The sequence below is a fragment of the Ictalurus punctatus genome, chromosome 8 (assembly GCF_001660625.3).
Source record: "Ictalurus punctatus breed USDA103 chromosome 8, Coco_2.0, whole genome shotgun sequence".
Lineage (NCBI taxonomy): Eukaryota > Metazoa > Chordata > Actinopteri > Siluriformes > Ictaluridae > Ictalurus > Ictalurus punctatus.
In genome coordinates, this window is record NC_030423.2 from 12,915,244 (window position 1) to 12,932,805 (window position 17,562).

The 17,562-nt window shown below is 39.9% G+C and overlaps 1 protein-coding gene across 6 annotated transcripts in view; it reads right to left on the reverse strand.

The window, feature by feature from the left end:
• The window catches only part of mid2 (midline 2), a 158,232-nt gene that overhangs the window by 3,956 nt on the left and 136,714 nt on the right, over window positions 1-17,562 (reverse strand). For all 6 annotated transcript variants that reach the window (XM_017474599.3, XM_017474598.3, XM_053682025.1 and 3 more), the window contains 4 exons: window positions 13,864-14,012; window positions 11,941-12,068; window positions 11,694-11,837; window positions 5,665-5,826 (listed from right to left, as the gene is read on the reverse strand). In XM_017474599.3, the coding sequence (XP_017330088.1) occupies window positions 5,665-5,826; window positions 11,694-11,837; window positions 11,941-12,068; window positions 13,864-14,012 (583 nt within the window). The remainder of the gene's footprint in view (window positions 1-5,664; window positions 5,827-11,693; window positions 11,838-11,940; window positions 12,069-13,863; window positions 14,013-17,562) is intronic.

Sequence of the window (17,562 nt, forward strand, 5' to 3'; positions counted from 1 at the left end):
TTTTTAAAGCTTGGTCAATTTAAGCATTTTCCCTGATTTCAAAACACTTGAATAAACGTAGCGAGCATTCAAAGTGGCTGTTACATATGATAAAATAAGCAGTGTAGAGGTACTCAAGGACCAGGGCTGGAAATACAGACCTAGGAGACATATGTGAAATGTACTTCGAACTTTAGCACAAGCTGGTTAAATGATGAAGAACCTCCTGCTCTTTAAGAAATTAGTTTTTATTAAATTTCATTTTGTCTATGTGAATTCGTATGCATACGTTTGCTATTAGGGATTATTACTAGGGCTGTGACGATGGCAGCTTTTTACCACTGCATTGGTTAAGCATTATAATATAATAATAATAATAATAATAATAATAATAATAATAATAATAATAGTACATCATTTTATAGGCTTAAATTAAATAAAAACCTAATTAGAAAAAACTTTATTGAGGTTTTATTTGAGCACTTCTGTCAGTGAAGACAATACAGCCTTGTTGTGTTGAGTTGTTGCAATAGAGACACAGCCTGATGGGGCAGTCACGCTAGGCTTTAAGCATGCATATTTTTGTTGGATGCCGCTGCGAATATGGCCGGGAACAGAATATGACATCATCCGTCAAAACTTTCGCTGCTTCACAGCAGTAAAATGTCAGACAATATTTGTAGCAATTAAAAACAATTTTATGTTTCCATCTGTTAAATATACCATCTGTTCCTGTTTTCAACGACACCGCAAACCAGGCAGATGCTCTTTTTAAGTTGTTATTATAACCTTTTAAAGTTGTGCTGAAGAGTATAGGATAGCTCAATACCACTAAAATTAGCACTTACATTAAAATTTATTTATTTATTTATTTTTTTACCTAAAAGGTCAGTCGGTGACATCGCGATCATCTACTGGTCACTCGTCTTCACGTTATACGATTTCGCAGGTCAGAGTTCGCCAAATTTGGCCTTTCATCATACAGCATAGTATGAATATTTTACACATAAGCTTGCATTTCCAGTCTGCCATTTTTAGATACGTTTGAATGGAAGTCAATGGAGCGCTAAAGCCTAGTGTGACCGCCAAGTGTAGTATACCGCAAGCCTATCAAACTTTGAGAGAAATATCAGTAGGTCGGTAACCTAAATAATACGTTAAAAATCGAAATATTAAAGAAAATAAAAAACATGGTGACATGCCTGGAGATGGATCCTGAGATTTGTAGGTTAGTGTTTGCCCGTTTAAAACACGCCCCCCCCCCAAAGCCGACATATGGCTTCATCCAAATTTATTGGATCACCTCTCTAGTTGGGCACGAATCCAGAATGCTCCCAGATTGCCCACGTAACATTTCGTTTCCCAAAAAGATCCATCACAGCGGCAGAACCCGAAGTGAAATAGCAGAATTCGCCTCACTGGATTTTGCTGCGCTCAAACAAACTAACAGACAACACCATATAAGGATTGTGATTATGTAATTTGTGTATTAACATAAAATCTCCCACTATATGGTACACTATAAATACAAATTAATATTGCAACTGTTATTATTATTATTATTGCTATTATTATTACACTTGTACACAAAACATTATACTTTGTACTTGTCATAGTATCCACTCAAGCAGAAACATTAACGTGGCGTCATGGCCACCATCACAGCCTTAATTATTACTAGCATTAGCTAATTTTATGATGAATCTACTATGCTCCAGTGCATCCAACCATCCATTTTCTGTACCGCTTATCCTACACAGGGTCGCGGGGGAGCCTGAAGCCTATCCCAGGGGACTCGGGGCACAAAGCAGGGGACACCCTAGACAGAGTGCCAATCCATTGCAGGGTACAATCACACAGACAAACAATGGACAAGTTAAAGATGCCCATCAGCTGACCGGGCATGTCTACTGCATGCTAATCAAACCTGAACCAAGCCTGAAGCTAATCATCTGATTCCCGTCCTAATGAGTGACAGCACAGCACAATGATCAGCTGGCTGTCTAGCTTCACACGCAGTGTGAGTTACTGTGCCTGGCCTGACTTTCTAATAATGTGCTCGTCTTTCAAACTGCTTATCGTGGTGAGTGCAGTCCTCCTCAAACACACGTGTACAGTCTTGCCTTTCCATTGGGGTTTGCGTCTGGCAAGCAAAAAGGGAAACATGTCTATACACACACATGCAGACATGTGGCATGCTATAGCCAGTGCAAATGAAGCAAAATACCTGTTACCTATTACAACAAATAAACCAACACCTTTAATGCAAGGAATGTGGAGTAAGCCTGTGTAATTCAGCGAGAACATCCAAATTCACCATATTAGCAAACAGCAGACTGTGCAAGAGAGCTGCACTCGGGGTGGGAAAGATAACCACATATATAACTCTGAAGGGATCCGACAAAAACATTTTCACAATGTAAACATAAGTGCTGATTAGTGCGGTTGGAAGGGAAGGGTGTTTCATCTCGCATTCTGTTCCTACACAAGTGGGAATAGCACCAGGACAATGGTCTTGTCTTTTTTTTTATTTTTTACTCCTACTAATTTTCTACCCCTCCTAACACACACATACACACACACACACACACACACACACACAATCTTGTTGCTGATCAACACAGATACATTACATACACTATACTATATATACTATGGAGATGTGTAGATTGCTTACTGACTGAGGATAACATACTAATTGAGACATACTTCAGCACAGCTTGATTTCTCAACCAAACTCACTCAATGAAGTGGCATTTTAACCAGACACTTAAATGACTGAGATATACTGCACTTGTCCTTGTGGCCGACATTGTATTTTCAATTTTAACTGGAAAATGGAACTCATCGGAGGCTTGCAAATCTAAACAGTCTGAATATTAAAGATAGAAAAAAAGTCTCACAACATACTTCGAGGCAGCTATTTCACATTTATAGCCTCTGTCAGTGTGGCTTTGGTTTCTATCTTACAAGCCTGCAAAAAGACAATGCCTCTTCTCCTTGGTTGCCCTTAAGGCATGATATGACATGATATAACTCCTGACTTACGGTAAGGGATGGCTGAGCCCGGCATGTTCTACAGACATACTTCTGAGAACATCCTGACAAGATCTATTAAGGTCTGACATGGGTAATGCGCCTGGTAATTGCACTGTCTCAGACCCTTTACACAGCCCGAAAATGGGAGAAAGCATCACAAGCACTGCATCTGGAAAGCCATACAATGTGCTCCTAGGGTCTCTTTGCTCATCTGCTATCTGGTAAAAGGTCATGCAGCATTTAGGCCATGTGTGCCAGACTCAGAAGCAGATTCTTTGCCCAAATTGACAGGCTTCTTAACAACTTGCTGTTCCCTACCACCACCCCCAACAATCAAGTAAGGTCTAAATTCCCCTATCATATGCAGTGGGCCAATTTGTTTTGGTTTATAGAATACTAGATCCTGTACTTCCTAATTTTACACGCGCTCATTTTACCCTTAATACATAACAACATCACATATAGTGTATTCTGAGAAACACACACACCTGGAATCACTGGGCAATAAGCATGAATACACACTGGAATGGATGCCAGTCCTTCATATATATATATATATATATAAAAACCTATTCAGTTGACTAAAATGTTTGTCTAAACACCCCCTGTTGCTTGACACAGAAGTGTCCTAGAAGTGCTATTACACATAAATGGTGAACTTTAGTGAAATTTCAGGTATTTGCAGTCACTCATTTATCAAGCTGAATCGCAAATGCCATTTTATTAAGCATATACACCAATCAGCCATAACATTAAAATTCCCTGCCTAATGTTGTGTAGGTTCCCCCTTGTGCCACACTGTCACCGGTTCACCGGTTATCCTTTATTGGACCACTTTTGGTAGGCACTAACCACTGCATACCAGGAACACCCCACAACACTTGCTGTTTTGGATATGCTCTGAGCCAGTTGTCTAGCCATCACAATTTGGCCCTTGTCAAAGTCGCTCAGATCCTTACACTTGACCCAATTTTCCTGCTTTCAGCACAACAACTTGGAAAAATGACTGTTCACTTGCTGCCTAATACATCCCACCCCTTGATAGGTGCCACTGTAACAAGATAATCAATGTTATTCACTTAACCCATCAGTGGTTTTAATTTGATGGCTGATCAGTGTCTACAATGTTGTACTTGAACTGAGTATGTATGTATATATATATATATATATATATATATATATATATATATATATATATATATACTTAATTTGGCATAGCTGCATGATGGTGACACCTTAGATAAAAATGAACCAAAAAGGCTTATTTAGATCCAAATGCACTTGTATGCTAAACGGTTTAAATTGTAAAATGCAATTTCTAATATAAAAAGGAACTTTTGCATTTTCTACTTAGATGTTCAGTTTAATGTGCTCTTGCTCTTGTGTTGTATGTGCACCAAGATCTCATATTCTTATATACTTCTATGCAAGTATAAGTCACGAAGACTTGTGACTAGTTCTTCTTGACTCTTGTTGCTAGCTAGTCTCCTCACGCACACCACACAAATGTGCGCACGGCAACTTCACTTTAATGATGCAGTCACCAGCAGCTCTGCTTCTGGATAATTACAGGCAGCTGATCATGCTGTGACAGAGACTGGAAACAAAAGCCTGTGTTTCAGAATCTGCTCGCTCTGAATATCTTAATCAAACACAAAGAACTTATGTAAATGGATTCAAATAGTAGAGCTGCTTTTTAGAGTAACCTATTGTGTTACTGTGTGTGGCTGTGAGAGAAAGTATTTGTAGGGGAAGAGGGAAAGAAAACAGATGAAGGACATGCACAAAGTCACAAGAACAGGAGACACTGTGGCCTTGGTCAGACTATCAAGCCTGCACGTGGCACTATGGGGCGATGTTTCTGGTAAACACACCTGCTGAGTAACATGACCCTTACAGAAAATTTCCCATAACTGGTCTGTGCTGCCTCACCATTTAAAGCCTGTCTTTATCATAAAGTAACACAGTAAACTAAGTGCACTGAAAACCCCCAGCCAACGCAACAGGAATGCAATCAAGGAATGCCTTGGTCAAACACACATAAAGCAAAAAGAGGTGCCGAGTCTGGGTGTGATAACTCAGGCAGACGCAGAGAGAAATATAGGACACTATAGGAGGATGAAATGTTAACCTTTGCTTCCAGACATCCTGTATTTCACCACTACACCACCTCAGAGCAGCATAAAGCCTCTCATCCAGTCATCCATTTAAATAATATCTTCTAGAGCTTGTGGGTGTTTTGTAAAATGATTGAGAGAAGGAACGATGAGGTGTTAGAATGCAGATGACATCTGGACACAAACACACACGCTGCACAACAGTGCTATTTTTATCATCAGTCTCAGTTGCTCTCAACTGATGGAACAGTGTATGATAGATCTACATAATTTACCCGATTACACATCTTCACTGACAGATTGAGCGGTCAGAAGGGAACTTAAATAGCAATCTTGCATTAGGTGCAGAGAGTCATTCTTATCAATCATACATCCTCTGGAAGTTAGGCACTGAAGAACCGAATGCATATTTTGAACGTGGCCCAACAATATGCATGATTATCAAGTACAGAAATGTTCTAATGTCATTTATTAAGGTTTTTTCTGATAAACGTTTGTATTTTCCCTTGATGTGGTGTGAGTAACTCACTGTTGGTTTTGAGGCGTGCTGGCTCGCTATTGCGGCTGCCAGCCTGGTTGATGGCCTTGACAAAGAATATATAGCGGGTACCGCTCTGAAGCCCGTGCACGGTGTAATGATTCTGCTTAATGTTGGGCACGATCATCCAACTGTCCACTGAATTATACAGACCTATATAGAGAGAGAGAGAGAGAGAGAGAGAGAGAGAGAGAGAGAGAACACAAGAGGGCAAGATGTGAGACAGAGAGGCAAGATGTGTTAGAACAAATGAAAACACAAAGAAAAACAAATAGTAAAAAAACCTTTTTAATTAATCATCCATATCAAAAGACGTGCACATAAATGGCATTCGCATACACTATTTCCATTATTCCTGCTCTTCTCTATCTATTTACGAAATACAATTTGAAATCAACAAATGTTTTTTATATATATATTATCGGCACCTGTGGGGTTCCAAGATGTATGCTTCAGGCAAACAGAGACAGTCACAAACACTTCCCAAACCCAATTTCTTATGGTGCCAAGATTTATACTAAACATCTCCAGGGAACGTGAGTGCACAGACATGAATCTGACCGTCAATACTCCCAGTGTGGGAGCTACAGACATGGTTTCTTTCCACCGAGCAACCAGAATCTGTCAAGCCCTAGGGATTAACACTCTAGCTTACAAAATCACTGAAATTAAATGTCAAACAGCCTACACCTAGAAAACATGATTTCAGTACATCGCGGAGAAAGGACAGCTGAACAGTGTCAAAAATGCACTTTGAAACAGCCCCAGTCAAACATTCATTGTCACTCCATCATCCTCACCACCTACATCGTGAGAAGGCAAATCTTTCAGCAATTTAAACCTTGCCTTTTCCATGGACTTTCTCAAGATAATTCATCTAACAGTGACTGCATATAATTGCCATAAATAAGGCAGGGAAGACTTCAGACAAGCCTGAACAAAAGTTCAAATGTGTCTTCAGGGTCATTTGTTTCTTTAAATATTTATAATGAACATAAAAAATGAAAGAAAAAGTGACATTAGTATGAGGTCATACTAAAGACATTTGAACTTGGCCACTGTCTGCTGTTCTGAACTAAAGAAACAGACAGCACTGACTGAAGAAGGAATGCAGACAGTATGATCATCACTCCCAGTCTGTCAGTGTGTGTGTGTGTGTGTGTGTGTGTGTGTGTGTGTGTGTGTGTGTGTGTGTGTGTGCGCGCGTGTGGGTAGATGAAAGGATGAAATAAAAACGAGGAAACATCTAAGGAGAACTGGGATGCTCCTGCCCGTCTGTGAATGCGAACCTGTGTTTGATGCTGCAACAGTGAGTTTTTATGCGTGCGCAGTGTGTTTTTGTGTGTAAGCAGGTGTGCTTCCATGTACAAGATGCCACTAACGACACACCTAATGTCTGTGAGCAGACTGCATTCTGCATCTCAATAATCCAAACAGAAATGTACCATGTCCTGCCATCACACTCAGTCTAACCAGTATCATATGTGGCCTCAGAGGACTCTGCCTTTATTCTCCTCTGATTGTTCTCTGCAATCCTCTAAAGCCCAGCTTATGAATATCTGTGCTATAAGGAACCGTGCATTTGCAGGAGTCATGGACAATGTTATCACGAATGAGCCTGCAGAAGCCTCCCTGAAGCCTGTCCCAATATGAACTGCGGCAATGACATCGTGTGTGCATTATTATCTTCTTGGCTAATCAGACACCTCCTTGAGCAATGCAGAATTCTTCAATCCACCCGGTCAGAAGGTGTTTATTAATCTTCTATAACACTAGGGCTCGGACAATAGTACCTGCTGCAAGGCAAATACAAGGGTATTTGAATCAGCTCGCTTTAATGTGTTATCCTTTCTATAGTAACAACTCATTTACAGGGACTTGTAGGCCAAACAATAAGCCGCTTTAAATAACTGATATTATTTAATATCCAAAGCTCTAGTAAGGCTTTCTGTAAGGAGATCGTTAACATTTATGAAAGTCAGAGCTTTAAGCTAAAGCTGTTCCTTTAAGTTTTTCTGCTGAGGGAAAGTCTTCAGGACTCGGCTATATTTTTCTTATTAGCTTATTAACTTCAAGAGAGAGGGGGAAAAAGTCTGGTGATATGCTTAGCATGACTAAGGATATTAAAGGAATACTCCACAATTTAACCTAACCTCTATCCACTGCTTCTGTATCACACGTATGATTACGGCAGACAATCATTTTGATTATTTAAAATTTTGTGAAAAGTACAGAAAACCGGTTCCCTCAAAACTCAGTTATTACTGGGCATTTGCTAAACTCCTCTATTCATAATATCCATCTATATAATACCAATGCATCACTACTTTAAAAGTACAGCAGACTAAACACTTCACAGAAGCATTCTACATACATTTGCACATCAATGTTTACTGATGCACCAACAAGTGCCCTTAGATTTCCATTATAAGTACATTTTGAATAAACTTTCCTCAGCAGCAAATGCTCATGCACAGAAATTAGCCTAAAAAAAAACACACACACTGTATTTAACGTGACAAAAGGAACTCTTTCACAATGTATACAGTGTAAAGCATTCAAGCATTCATGTGTGACTGATTCATTTGAACATGAAGGACTGTCTTGTGTCCTCATTTCTGTGTCCTTTCACTCGCTTTACATAGCAGTACCCATGTTTATCTTTTGATAGTACACTGTGTTGTTGGAAGGGTTCAAGTCAATAGCAGGATTCACTTCAACTCTGCTTTGAAGTAAAATAAGCGACCTGGCAAGATGATCAAATGGCAAAAGACAAATAAACCTATTATTCATGAGTGAGCTTGAGATATGAATCAGATCACTCTTCCCACTGCCAGTTTCACTGTAACATCACATCATGTTATATATTTTACCCTGATAACAGATCAGCACTGCACCAGACCTCTCCACTTTGGAAGATGCAAGTTAAGGACAAACAGGTAAATTTGTGCAACGCAGCCCGAGTGTGTCCTGCTGGGAGGATTGGAATGCCATTTGCTGCTGGTTTAGCGTGCAGCTCCAGCAACTCTCATCACAATCAATCACCATCACAATAAAAGTGGAGTAAAGAGCATTAGCTCAGGTCAGATGTAATCGTGCCTGATGCCAGGACAGCACCTGCACTCACGTGAATGAAAAAATCAGCAGGCTAACCCAGCCTCCATGCTTGGGCTAATGACTGGCCTGGAAGAGTGCAGTCCCTGAGCAAGAGAGGGAGGAAGCTTTTCACTTCTCCACTTCCAGCCCATTAGTGTGAGATCTGGCTGAGATTGCTGCCTTTGGAGCTGTTTTTAATAAGCCACCGAGGGGTGCCTTTGTGAGTGTGCCAAACGTGTAATTGCTGATATCTGACCTGTAGAGAAGGTTGAGGTAAATCTCTAACAATTTTGCATGTTTTAAACCGGAACAGAAAACTGGAGTAAAGAAAAACAAAATTAAGTTGAAAACCCTTATCTGGACAAAGCTGTCAAAATTTTCACTCTGTCAAAAAAAGCTTATCCAGTCCAATTTTCAAATCACTTCAAAGCTATTCCTCGGAAACATATTTCAAACATAATATTTTCAAAGACGGATCAGGAAAATGTTATAATCAGAGCAAATATCTACAGCTTAAGCAAAAATGCAACATAACAGACTTAACATAGCAGACCTCAAATCTGATTTGGTTAGGAATACAGGGGATCTGCAGGTATCAGCACTGTTTAATACCATATTTAAGAGAAAAAAATCCCCCCCCCAAAATTTCAGACGTCACTTCAATCATGCTACACGATACATCAGCTATAATGGATTGTGTTCACACATATACATCCATTTCTGGGTTTACGTAATCTATAGCAGGGTAAACGTCTATAGAGGGATATGGGAGACCAGAGCAAATATCCTTTTTGCCTTATCATTTGCTCCAAAAGTGAAAGAAAATAAAAATCCAGTTTTTCCTTTTCCATGACTTTCCAAGAGAGGATCAAATATATAGAGAGATGGATTACGGCAGTCAGAAGAGAAAAAGATGTCAAATTTACCATCACCCCCTCAGCAGCTGTATTAGAAACCAACTCACTGCAGTGTTTACCAAATGTTTTGTAATTTAATGCCAGGGTAACACAACAAGTAGTGTTATAACTATACATACATTTGATAGATGCACCGAAATTTCCGCTGAAAATGGCATTTTTGGTTTTTGGCCAAAAGAGAAAAAGACTGAAAATACGAACTGAAAATATATGCTGCCCCGCAGGGCTCGGATTTCACTTTTGATCTAGTGGATGGTTATCACTGCGCTACCCGGTAAAAGGTGATAAAGTCAGCGTTTTTTTTTCCAAATACTTAAAAGTTTCCGATAAGGACATCAAATTTGCAATCTGCAGTGTCCACTTGTTTTGAAACCCCCTCACAGCAGTGTTTACAATTTTTTTTGTCATTTAATGCCAGGGTAATGTAAGAAGTAGTGTTATAAATGTACATAAATTTTTGTAAAGCAGAAAAGAAAAAACTTGACTATTTTGTAATATTGCTATTGCCCTGAATAACACTTACTGACAGACTCCATTCACTTTTATGGGTTAGACCTTGTGGCTTTTATCTTGGCGGAAAACTGCAGGAAGACCTCTGTTTTGTTAGCAACATTTTTAAAAACTCACTTCTCATTACCAATCAGGTGAAATGCTAAAAACCTCTGCCCACAAAAATGCTTGAGATTACTCCAACGTAAAACCAAAGTTAATCTGGCACGCGTTGTGTCTAAGCACAGACTGAGATGAAGTTGGTGTGGAGCGGCGTTGACTGTGAACCGAGCCGCTCTAGTCGCACGGCTTTACCATCTCAAACAGCAACGAGCCAAAATACAATCTGAATCTGCTTTACAGTGTCGGTGCGGCTGCATTTTTAACACCTCTGAAACATGAATTTAAGACATTTTCATTCTAAGGCCTTATTTTCACATGAAGGCATTGAAGACATTTTAAGATTTTTTTAAGCATCTGGGGAAACCCTGGAATAAAACAGTGTAGATATCTTATGAATGAGTTGTACATGTGTAGAAAGCAAGCAAAATAAAAGCAATGGGGAAAAGCTCAAATTTCTCCTCATGGGACAGAAGCAAATGCTACCAATAACCAGCTAGTGGCTTCACTTAAGCACTTGCATCCACAGAGCGATGGAAAAAGTCATCAATCTGGTAAGAAAGCATTCCTCTCCATTTCGCAGCCTCTCGACTTGAATTCTCCGAGGAGGCTGCAGTAACAGTGGCCAGACCAGTGCTCCCAAGTCTCTGGGCTATTAGAGATGGAAAATAAAGTGCTTTCTATGCTGCTGTAACTGGATGAGTACAGCTCACTCCAACAGAGTGAGCGTGAAGAACAGAGACAGACGGAGAAAACGGAAAAGAGGGAAAAAGGCAGAGGGAAATGTTGGAGAAAGAAAAACTGAGACAGAGTAAAGGAAAGATAAGCTGTAAATGATAAGGTGTACATGTGTAGGAGTGTACATGAGAAGTGAAAGAATTGGTGCTGTTTGAGTGCCACTTCAGAACTGGGCCTCTGGATTGCAGTTCTCAGTTTCTGTTCCTCTTACACGGCTTCCTATGCCAAGATCACGTCAAGTGTTGTGATGCCACTGCATTTATCTACTCCAAAAAAGGACTTTTTATATGTTAATGAAAGGTGCAGCACTAGTAGGTGATCATAAATCGTACAAGGAGAGTCAAGTATGTTTTTGTTGTAGGACAGTTTAATGTGTCGGCAACGAAACCTCGGGAAAGCAGACCTCACAAGAAGCTTTGTTACATAATGGAGAGCATGCAGAAAAACTGCTCCGCTGGGCTCTAACTTACGTAAAGCTTGATCTCATCCCGCACTGCAGAAGCACATTCTTGACTTTAGTAACTCATATTTCTAATTTTGGACAGCAAATTCAATACCTATTCTCCAAAATATCACACAATGCTGCAAACAATGCAGAGGAAAACAGAATATTGTAAAAGGCACACCGTACAATACACTGTACTTTAATGTAATACTCACTGATGAAGTTGGTCTGGCCCGTGTAGATAGTGTACTGCAGTTCATAAGACGTGACACTAAACTCGTCCTCAGAGGTCCAGTGCACGGTGATGGTGTCGTGGGAGGCTGTGCAGAGCTCATCTCGTATAGATGGTGGATTAGGGGCTGGAAAAATATAAAGCTTATTATAAGCAACGTTTTTTTTTTTTTGGATTTAAAAAAAAACAAAAACAAAAGGGTTTGTAGGATTGCTGTGCATCTGCCTCACCTGTCAGGTAATCCAGCCCCTCCAGGATTTTCTTTTCTCGGGAGAAGTCAAGGGCAAAATTGTCAAAGGCCTCATTCAGATTGACATCTGGGATAAGGACCTGTGAGGAGGCTGTGGCCATGGCAACCCTGGGTGTCGGCGAGAGACGGAGAGTTGCGCAGTGAGAGAAAGCTCCACTCGATGTTAAACTTTATTTAGCACACTATTTCACCGTGACAGCCGAGTTACCACCTCATCTGAGAGCACAATTACAGAGACTTGTAATACTGATGGAAATGGTACTGCATGGGGCAATTATGAGTACCCTGGCTCATAAGCTACAGTGGTGGCACAGGGGGCAGGTGCTATGCTTGAAATAAGTCTCGCTACTGGACCCCTGACCTTAAATCATATCTGTGAGAGGTCTATTATTCCCATGTGATTCATGCGGACTTGAAGTGCCTCTGAAATCAAAAACAGTGTTCAGAGCTTTTTGTATCTGTATGAACACCAATACAATACTATATCTAGGTTAAATACAAAAATGATTTTGGAAATGTACAAATATTAATTTTATAATTAGTCACGGTTGGAAAATTTTTTTGATGAGTCATCTTGTACCAATCTTGTTTTACTCCAAATAAATGCTGTCTACAATGTATAGGTCCTGCCTCCAGGGGCAGGGCTTTGTTAGCAGCAAACATGGATCGTCTTTAGCTCTAGAATTCTGCCGTCTCTAAATCATACAAAGAGATAAAGTAGGGTGATAAGATTACATATATTTGAATGAATTATAATAAACAGTTATTAGAGAGAGAGATTGATTGTGCGAGTGTGAATTACCTAGATCTGTGTCTCTACTAATAACAAAGCTGTGAGTTTAACTACAGTATGCAACTGTAAGTGTATGTTACTATGGCTTCAGCTGTTTATAGGCAGTGCATTCATTTTCACGGGGAGTAAACTGACTGGAACTAGTTGTACATTATACGGTTTGAACGCACAGCTTCCAGCCAATCAGAATCAAGTATTCAGACAGACCATGGTATAATATTATTTAATTTACTTAGACACATACTTTAATCCACTTAGACATATCAGATGCCTCCCAGTGATGACCTCGTGATTCTCCGTCATCATCGGCACCACTGCCGGTCGACCTTGGCTCACATATGTATAGCATAACTCTATAAACACACCGCATCTTGATGTCTAGGATATCGTGAAGTCGACAGGCATTGATAAAGGATAAAAGGGTTTTTTTTGTTAAACCCTTCGGTTTTCCGTGAACCATGTTTAAATTTGTCACAAGCGTAGTGCATCTTGAACACTATTGGCTGTTCTGTAAATCAGTCAAGCACTTCAACACAATTACTCTGACCTCCTGCTTCAAAAAAATATCTGTCAACATACAAATTCAAGTCACAGCCATTTCACGAAGACTTTAATTAAACTATATCTGGTACAAGCTCATGTAAATCATCACTGCGGCATTGTGGGCATTTTGTATGCAGGATCCTTCAAAAGGATGAATCCTGCAATCGCTATTATCTAGAGTAAATTTGATAAATGTGTGGAAAGCAGTTTACTGATCTCATGGCCTTGAGATGCCCAGGCTTAAGCCCATGTATCTCAGGGAAAGACTATTATTTATCCCGTGTAGATTATGAGGTTTGACATTGCAAGCTGAGCCTGATGGGGACAAAGTGCAGAATTCATGCACTTGTGCACACATAAGAGACTTTGTAGAAGCCACAGCTCCCTTTAGTGCTCTTTGAAATCCAGTGTGACCATATGCTCAGAATATCGACAGAGCTGAATGCAGACCATGATCTGCAGCGCTCGGCGCATATTAAATGCGCAGACGTGCTAAAAGCTGACTTCATGCTTGGAAATGCTGAATGGTGTAGAGAGATACCGTATGTGTTTATGCATATATCTCACCTCTCTGCCACATTTCTGGCAGTCTGGAGGAAGCGAGCATGGTCGTTCTCTTTTAGACTCTGCTCAGCTTGTGTGATAAGAGCACTGGAGCGTTCCAGACACTGTCTACAGTTAGCGATCTGCTGAGCCAGCTTACGGAGCTTCATCACCTACAAAGATAGAGACACACACACACACATTTTTTTTCCCATCCATCACTGTACAAAATGAATCAATCCATGGCTCCCACAAGGTGTATCAGATGTCCTTTATTTGCACTATGATGGAAGTGATGGATGGGGTTTAACCCCCTAGGGATTCTCTTTTCATTGAATTCCAATAAATTGAACTGTTGTTGTTAATACAAGCGTAGACTCTCCACAATGTGTGGCCTATAATATTACACCTACCTTGGTTGACCTTCAAACTTGTCAACAGAATTTAATGAGCATAGGAGCTCAATTTACACTTTTCATGTGCACTGACATTTCACAAAGTTTGCTTTGCATATGAACCATTCAAAATGTATTTTATTTTGCCGTAAGTGCATCTCATAATTTTTCATCTTGCATGAGCTGTTGTAACCTATAGCTAACGTTTTCTAATAGGCACGAGTCCATATTTTCGGACATTGGATTTGATGTTTATGACTACAATGTAATCACTTATGAAGTAGTGAGATTATACATCACAGTTGCAGGAAAGTGTGTCATCAGTGTGGAGGTGTATGGCTGCTGGCAGGTTATGAGCGTTGTGACTGCTGCATCATCAGGAAGTGCTCAAAGCAGTTTCTACAGTCTATAATTCTGAATGAAATTTTGTGAAAACATATTTCAATTTAAGATAAAAAAAGAAAAAGGAATAGGATCACTCTTGTCTTCTTGTGCATTTTTCTCAGTACTGACTCTCTCACTGCTACCTCAGTGCAGTAGCCCAGTGTCAATGATTCAATGCTGCAAAATGAAGAGACTTTACTCCCTGTGTCTGAACAAGCGGAGTCTTGCTCTCCTACAGAGGCTTGTATCAGTGGTTGAGAGCTGAAAGGCAAGCAGCAAATGGGTCAAATCTGAGTTTGATTAAAATTTAATTGAGCTGCAAGGTGTAAACTCCGACATGAGTCTGCTCTTTCCACAGAAAAACGATGGCTTAGCTGAGCTGAAGTGATTTCGTGGCATTACTGTAAGGACACAGTTAGGTGCTGAAAGTAACTCACTACCTTGTGGAAAGTTTAAAATGCCACTCTACGCATCCATACACACAATACTATGTACTCTTGTGCGTGTTTGTGCGTGGGTGGCAGTTTGAATATTCAAATATTATTCAAGTAATATCTTGGAAAATTTTAATACTAATTTTACACAGAATGCACACATTCTTATTTTATAATAGCATTTCTATTATTGCTACAATAATAATTACATATTTTCAGCACAATCAGGCTGTTGCTTAATCCTTACTTTTTAAAAATGGATTCTGTATTATATTTAGTTCATTTAAGAGTTTTTGGCGAAGACGATTTACTTTTTCGGAGCTTTTCATTGGATAACGGTTTTGCTGGTTTGTTGTTGATTGTCACGCGTGTCTACTTAAAGACTTTCGGGACGCGATGTTTTTACTGTCTGAAGAAGACCGTCAGGGTCGAAATGTCTGCTCTGTTTATTATTAAATGCTTTTGAGAGCACTTTAGCAGTGTGACGTCCTTTCTTTCTTTAATGATCATCATTTAAGAGGTTACCGTACCAAAAGTAACAACCAATGAAAACAAAATGTATAACCAGAAAAGATAGTGAAAAACTGGCAATGGTGGCTGGTTGTTGTGAGGCAGGAAAAAAGCAGACAATGAGCAGCAATAATAAACAATGTCAAGAGTTAAATATAATGTGGAAGGACGTATGTCTCCGCTCAGTATGCACATGAGAACGCTGTACCGAAATGCCATGGACCAGCCTTTTAAGACCCCTGTGTGCTCATCCAGCCACAGAAAGGACATGATTGCTATGTAAACTGCAGGCGGATAAGAAAATTGATTAAAAATGCTGGTTTCCACTTGACTGATGACAATGTCCTTTTTGCTAGATTATTAATGTTCAAAATATCTCATCATCACAGGACACCCTGAACCTATGCAAAATGCCTCCCTTGTCACATACCTGATCAATGCTGATTCTAAAACACTTTCCCTCCTTCCTGCTGTTTTACGCACCCTGACATATGACTGTGCTCTAATACTCTCAGTGACTTTGCAACAGATGTCCTGACAAAATCTCATGATGTGTGTTAGCACGGTCTGTCTATTAGAAATGTAAATGTGCTAAAGCTGGGCGCAGCTGGAAATATTTCTCTCTGTTGCTGTCCAGATGAAGCTTTAAACATGCAGATAATATTCTCCCGCTGCATGTCCGAGGCTAGACGAACAGTGGTATGCATTGTTCTCTCGCAGAAAACATGTGCCTCGTCCAAGTTCATATTGGAGCGTCTGATGGAATTATTGTTTTCTCTTTCTGTCTCCATCCATCGCTTTTAAAACCTGTGGGGAAACGGGAGCAAAATTGGCAAGCCTGACCACATTGCTATGTACACACCCCAGACCTGCTTAAACAAGCTTGTTGACACCAAGACTGAATACGTTCTTGCAAAACCAGTCAATACATTGTGGCAAATAATTACTTCCTCTTGGCCAAAAGGATGATAGACAGCTAATGCCTTCAAACAGATCAATCATCTCGTGCAGTAAAGGAGAGGTACGGCATCCTGCCACTGGACTGACTTGTTTAGTATAAAGGTATGATCTCCTCTTGACTCAACCTGACTTGTTCTTAGGGCAATTTTGAAGGGTCAGTGGCATAATTTCAACAGTATTTTCATGCTTCCAGAGACCTGTCATATCAAATCAATCTCACTAGGCATGATAACCAGCCATGGCTGGGGATTAGTACATCTGCCTGTGATTCCTGCATCCCATTTTCAAAACAGTGGACACTGGCCAATCCACTTGGGAAAAGAGACTGCAGATGCTCAAACACGGAATTCTTAAGGAACTGTTAGTGATAGAGTTCAGAGAATAACTTGTGAATCTTTAGTGTATGTTATGATTCGATATATAAAGAAATGGTCCACTGAAGACGGATAAAGGGCAATTTTTTTTTTTAAAAAGCAAATGTTTGTTAAAAGCAAAAATAGGGTAAACTAAAAAGGAGAAAAAAACCCCTAAAACCTGACTAGAGCAATAAAAAAAAAAAAAAGATATTTTACCAATGAACTTAACAAAAGACAACAAGCTAATGGAGGCATCGTGAAGAAAGAACAGGTCTGTCACAAGGAGTTATGTCAAGATCAAGAATCCACTCAGTCACTATTTAGAGAAAAGTTCACAAAATACTAGCATTAATGAACGAATCATGTCGTATAAATATAATGCTGAAGTGGCTAAGGGATTTCCCCTGGCTAGTTTATTTAAAACAAGAACAACAACAAAGAATTGAATCGGGTCCTTTGGTGCACCAACAGTTAAGTTAACCTAGAAAAGAACAGTGCAGTGGACTGGCCTTTCTGTTTGTGTTTGTGCTGGTTGGCATTAGTGAAGCGCTGCTTCTGCTCGCCAGAGGGTGCTTGTTAAGTGATCTCACATGGCTGGAACCAACACGCCATGCCTGGCTGGAATGAACCTGAGCCTGCCTCTCTGTCTAATCTCATTGGTCTCGCATGAGCATTGTTTCTCCC